The sequence below is a fragment of the Charadrius vociferus genome, unplaced genomic scaffold (assembly GCF_000708025.1).
Source record: "Charadrius vociferus isolate BGI_N301 unplaced genomic scaffold, ASM70802v2 scaffold190, whole genome shotgun sequence".
NCBI lineage: Eukaryota > Metazoa > Chordata > Aves > Charadriiformes > Charadriidae > Charadrius > Charadrius vociferus.
This window is the reverse complement of record NW_009646608.1, coordinates 5276217-5282216: the sequence shown is the minus strand read 5'-3', so window position 1 is coordinate 5282216 and position 6000 is coordinate 5276217. Positions and strand designations below refer to the sequence as shown.

The window sequence follows — 6000 nt, the reverse complement described above, 5'->3', positions numbered from 1 at the left end:
CCCCCCCAGCCTCCCCAAAGCCACACCGACTGGTCCCCGTAGGGCAACTCCCATCTGCAGCAGAGTCCGATGGAGGGTGTGACATGTCAGGAGCACAGTGCTGGGGCCTCGCGAAGAGCAGGAGGAGATGGAAAGTCTTGCTTTTGGAAGACCTAAACACCGAGAGGGAGGAAATAGCGTAGCTCGAGCCTGCGTGGTGCTGAGCACTCCTTACTGCTGCTGGAGCTGGCAGAAACCCCAAGGCACTTGACACCTCTTAAGATTGCTTTTTACCTTTACAGGGTTAATCCTGTCGCCAGTGACCTGCTCTTGTCGCTTGCTGCTTGGGACTTCCAGCACAGTGTCTAGGAGCTTTTAATTGCCTTCTTCCCTAACGCTTTTCTGCCGTGTTAGCAAACAGCGTCGCCCGGGCAGCGTGGCAGGCTCAGAGCGCAGGACGAGAAGCAGCCATCGCACCTCCCCGCGTGCTGCCCCGTGACTCACCCCGCTCGGGGGAGATGGCGCGTAGGTGGAGGTCGTTCAGTTCTTTTTTGGGGCGCTCTTCAATCACTAGTCTATCCTCTGAGACCGGCAGTTTGGGCAGGGTTATTTCTGTGTTAGAAATGATTTGCCTTCTGGAAATTGCCCGGAGGTCACCAGGCACGCACGGTGTAGGTCTCGGAGCTGCCGTCGGAGAGGGTGATAACGTGTGATCAATACCGAGCGTGGGCTGGAGGATCAGGAAGCGAAAACGCAGTTTTGCATAGGAGTACAGAGCTGCTCGGAGGACTAGAGCTGTCTCCAGGAATAAGAGCACACATGAGTTTTTTTAGTAAAAACAGTACTTGCCCGTGCGTTTTCTTTGCAGTTAATAAATCAGCTTCAGGTTTCGGTCAGGGGAAGTGAGACGTGCAGAGCCAGGTGCCTTGTAGAGTATTCTGGGGCAGTCGAGAAATAAACGTGCCCAAAGTAGACGCAATCTTTTTGCTATAAAAAGGACGGTTTGAGATTGGAGTTAGTAATAAATGGCACGGTGCATCTGTTCTGCAAGAGGGAGGCCACAAGTCACGCACCAGAGGTGTTCCCAAAATACAGTTGGTTTTATTATGGAAAAAAATACTCTGCTCATTTGCATTTTCATTAATGCTCTGCCTCATGTCTTTGTTGAAAGTTCAAATGCTGCTGGTATTGCTGGGAGAGAGACGTTCAGCAGACATAAGAAAACTAACCCGGTGAGCTGAGGTTCTCCAGCTTTTCCGGAGCACTAGCCCTCGGCCTCTGTTAAGCCTGAAACGAGCAAATCCTCACTTTGACTTTAGTCTGAAATATTTCTTGCTTCTAAGCAAGTCTTCATCTCTCCTAGTAGACAGCATGAGCTCAAAAGACTCACCTGGACCGTGCCAGTGGCCTTTGGTCTCCGCTTCTCCTGTCGTGGGCCAGCAGTGAGGATGCTGGTGGACAACCTGTAGGACCAGAACTTTAAAGCTGCTGCTGTGTTGCCCTACTTGGTGCTACGTATGCAGCATCGTTTTGTTTTGTACAGCACTGCTCCAGGGCAAAATACAGCATATTTTAATCTAGTAAAAGCATTTGAAGTGCTGGGAGAGAAAGAAAGAATAAATTAGAAGGGAGGTGTCGGTGAGGCACAGAGAGGGAAGGCTGATCCCTCCAGCTGAAGGCGGGGAAAGCAAATTGTAAGAGGCCAGTTCCTAGTCCAGTTGGAAGTAGTGGTTCCGGAATAAGTTGGGCACGTTTATAGTGTTTGGTAGGAGAAAGGCGAACAAGGGAAGGCAAGTCATCTTTCTCCTTGGCAGCGGCATCCCAGAGGGGCAGCCTGAACCCAGTAGAGTTTCGCCAGCGCTGATACGTGGGCTCTGAGCGCGAGGAGCGCGCACCCGTGCACCCGGCATGTCGTGCTGGGCTGACAAAAACCTCGGTAGGGACTGGAGATGGATTTTGTCACCTTAGCTTGTGTCATTCAGGGAGGTGATGTTATTAAAACTGGAAGTTGCATGCGATTTCCCAACCGGTCCGCTTCCTGATGGCGGTGGGTGGCAGGCTGGAGCGCAGACGGGACCTCGGATGCACGCTCTGGAGCTGGCGTGCTCCCAACTCTCTGGTTATCATCTGCACTTCTTTAACTGAGTTTTCCACCAGCCGGAGCCTGTGGGTTGATGTCGGTAACGGGGCGATACAAGCACAAGCTGGGTTTGTGCTGCAGATCCCAGGGCAGAGGGGCAAATCTCCCCCTTGGGCTGATTTGTGCAAATCAGCGTAGAGTTTTGCAGCAGCGTCCTGAAATGTGGATTTAAGCGGGATTAAGAGGTTGCTAAAATGTGTTTATGCTTTTTTTTTTTTTTAATATTATTATTTATATATAAAATGGTAGAAAGCAGCTTTCAGGCAGGGGCTCCGCGGAGCCTGGCACCCCGGGGTTAGGATGCCAGGAGGAGTTGGTGAGGAGGAGACACGGGTCGGTGGTGGGCGAGGGAGCGGGAGGAGAGGCTGAGTCACCGGTGGCTGCGCGGGGCTGCGGGCACGGCAATTCCCAGCGCTCGGGTAGGGAGGATGTGGGAGCACAAGGCAGGCAGATGACTCAGGCTAGGGACTGGCTGTGTCAGAGGAGATAGAGCTGGGCTTGACACGCATCCAAAAAAGACAATGGTGTCTTTGAAAAATGTAACTGAAGGCAGCTGAATTGCAGTCACAAGTTAAATTTTTCAAGGAGGAAAGAGGTGAGGAAAAGACGAGTCGTTAAGAGATGAGCGTTGGCTTTGTAGAGACCGTGACAGAGCAGAGGAAGACCAGCGGTGTTAGGAAAGCGGACAGTAGAAATTTGAAAAATGGAATTTTGGCCAAAAAGAAGTAGAGATAGTTTCAAAGAGCCAAAGGTCGTACTTGGTTTTCTCCAAATCTGATCTTCTCTGACCCAGAGCAGAAGAAAACTCCACCTCTCTCTGCTTGTGGTTTGCCAAAAGACAGCGCAAAGTAAACGTGTGTTGAGGGACAGCTCCCGAAAAACGTGCCAAAATTGGAATGGCAAAGCAGCACGCTTCAGAAAGTGGGTAAGAGGTTAAAAGAGAAGAAGAGAACTGAGGACTTTTAAACTTGGCTGTGTCGAAATTGAAATCTGTGGAATGCTTGGCTTGCGTTGCAAGGGTAGGTAGGGCTCTCCGTGGTGTTTGCCAGTCACTTGTTTCCTGGATGCTTGGTCTATGAGACAGGGATTTCGCGTAGGGCCATGAAACAGGTGGATGAACACGCGTTCGTAGTAAGATATGGTGCAAAAGGTGTTATCGTGTGACGTGTAAATCTGCCACCAAACCACAGTGAAATTCAGCAAAGCTCTTGGTCTGACACGGCATCCAGTATTTCAGTATGTTTTAATGGAAAAGCTGATGCAAGCAAGAAGGACATTTCTGTGGGTGGAAGGGAAGCTGTAGAATGGAAATAAAGGATGCAGAAAGCAAGCAGAGGAGTGGGCCACGGCTCTCCAGAGCCTCGGCTTTTTCATGTTGCAGCTCACATCATGTCACAAAATTCTTATGCGAACAGCTCTGGGTTGTAAGCTTCTCTAGCTGTATCCAGGAGAAGGTGGTGGGTGTACCAGGAGATGCAAACTGAGGTACCCGTGGTGATGGACAGATGTTACCTAGAGCTAAAGCTGAATACTGCGGCAAAAAGCAGTATGAAGTGGAAGATTTCCGATAAGTGTGTAGAGCGAGCAATCTTGGGAGGCTTTGTCTGTCATTTTAATACTCCTGTAGAAATCTCACATCGGTTTCTTCAGTTTTCTCCCTGCTGATATGTGTTTTCTGGGGCAAGTGTGTAAGGCGAAGTCATCTGTTGGTTGAGGGGTGTTATTTGTGTGGTAATCTGTTTTTACGAAAATGGAGTTGTGTACAACCAGCCTAAAGATTGGGGTTTTTTTTTTAGCTATCTTGGTCTGTGGGAGTTGGTGGCGCCCACTATTAAAATATTACAGCAAGTAGTTAGAATATCCCTAGATATATTTAGCCAGAGAGACTTCACCAGTGGAGACTGGAGGATTAGGAGGAAGGAAAGCAGCAGGACATGGCTCTGACCCAGTCGGGTCCTCAGTGACTTTTGCTGTGGGAGTAACATACAAACAGGAAAGCAACCACACTCTTGTGATGAGAATATTGTCTCTTTGTAAGAATTTCCTTCCTTGTAGGAAGTTTCTCGAATGAAGGCAGAGATCGCGATGCGTGTGTGTGGCTGCAAAAGTTTCTGCAGTCGCAGAAACTAAGCCTGAACGCCCCCAAATATTGCGGGGTTCTTGCTGAAAATGGCACGTATGGCTGTACCTTCAGGCTCTGCACTTTGGGTTAGAAGCCACGTGCAAGAGCTGCGCCTCAGCGCTGCGGCAGCCCCTGGAAATCCTCTTTGGGAACCCCAAAGTCACGCTGCCGCCAGGTTCTTGAGCGCCAGGCGGGAGCGATGCCCACCGTGCAACAGAGGCAGAGGGGGCGGCAGCTGAGCTCGCTCTAAGGTGCTTTTTGCCTCCGGCGCTGGGACGGCGCGAGGTTTGGTGGGTTAAATTCCCCCCGTGGTTTTGTCATCCATGGGGTACACTGCGGGTCTGCCCGGCCACTGCCGAGACAGCATCTCCAGGTGTCGGAGGTTGATGCTGAGGGGTCGCAGCCTTGCGCATCCCGACCTCAGGGACTCCGGGGCAGATGTTATAGTAGATCTCTCCAACCTTTCTGCAGAGAATTACCTTCTTTGAGCACAGCCGAGGCGGCGTAGAGGGAAGGGTGCCGGGTAGCTGCTCTTTGGCAGCCCCGTCGCACCAAAGCATCCTGTGAGAGAGCAGTGGGGCCGTGTCCGAGCCCGCACCGCGTGCATGCGTTTCAGTTGCATCCTTGAGGAGACAGTCCGGAGTGAAGTCTACAACCTGATTTTCTCTCTTTTCAATTAAAGGCAAGTAGCGAATCTGAAAATGAGAGCCCAAAAAGAAGAGGCCAGAAGCAAATGAAAAAACCGTAAGTTTCTAGGGAAAGGGTTTTGAATGGCGGTACTTTGTCTTGGTTTATTTTTCAGAATAATAGTACTGGATTGTTCGATAGGCATTGTCAACATGGAGAGCTTGGAAAAGAAATTATTTAATATTTCCAGTAATAATGCTTTGGATGACTGAAATTGAAGGATGAATGGGGATCTACAGATGATGCAATTTACCAACTTTTTCTTTTGTTTATATTTTCCCACATTGCCTGTGACAGGATCTGAACAAGTCAGGTTCACTTTCTGTTGTCAGTCTTTCACTTCTCCATCAGGTTACTTGTTCTCCTTCAGAGATACTTAAAATAGTTTAATCCCTGCTCCTCTAATAGAGAATAAAATGCCAAATTGTTATCCTCTTTTATCTTCTATAACCCTCTGCTAAAACAAAAGAACTTCCATTAAAAGGATATTTTGGATGTCTGATCACCATCACTAAGTTCACTTACAGTCCTATTTTACTGCCTTTTTCTATCTAAAAAGTACCTTTTAGTTTCTCCAGATACTAAAGTGAGCTGAAGGGAACTGGAGAAAACTTAAACACAGCCACATGATCCTGCTCCTTTTCTCCTGTTTCTTGTCTTAATTTTTTATTTAGTTGTACACATCAGCGCAGGAGGGAACATAATAAAGTGCAGGGAGGACTGTGGTATGGACCTCTCCTCGGCAAAGGGAAATAATCCCTGTGGACTCTCGACATCCCCTTAGGGAGAGGAGAGAGTCCTTCAAAGGGCATTTTGGAGCTGCAGCTTTGCTCTGAATTGCCCACAGAGAACGTGCTTCCTTCCACTAACGGTATGATGTGATTTGGCTTCACGCTTGGAAAGTTCAATTGCCTGAATTTAGATGGCAGGAGACTTCTTGCTCCATTTTCAGGGCTACAAGGAGATCGTGTAACTGTGTATGTTGTGGCTTATACTCCGTAAGTGAAAGCGAGCACTCTTAAGGCTTTTTTCCAGCTCATTTCAGAAATGCAGATGTGGAAAGTAAAATAAA

General features: G+C 48.9%; 1 protein-coding gene across 1 annotated transcript in view; it reads left to right on the top strand.

The window, feature by feature from the left end:
- CHD2 (chromodomain helicase DNA binding protein 2) overlaps positions 1 to 6000 on the top strand; it is a 56209-nt gene that overhangs the window by 21185 nt on the left and 29024 nt on the right. The window contains exon 5 of the mRNA XM_009887628.1: positions 4924 to 4985. Within this exon, the coding sequence (XP_009885930.1) occupies positions 4924 to 4985 (62 nt within the window). The remainder of the gene's footprint in view (positions 1 to 4923; positions 4986 to 6000) is intronic.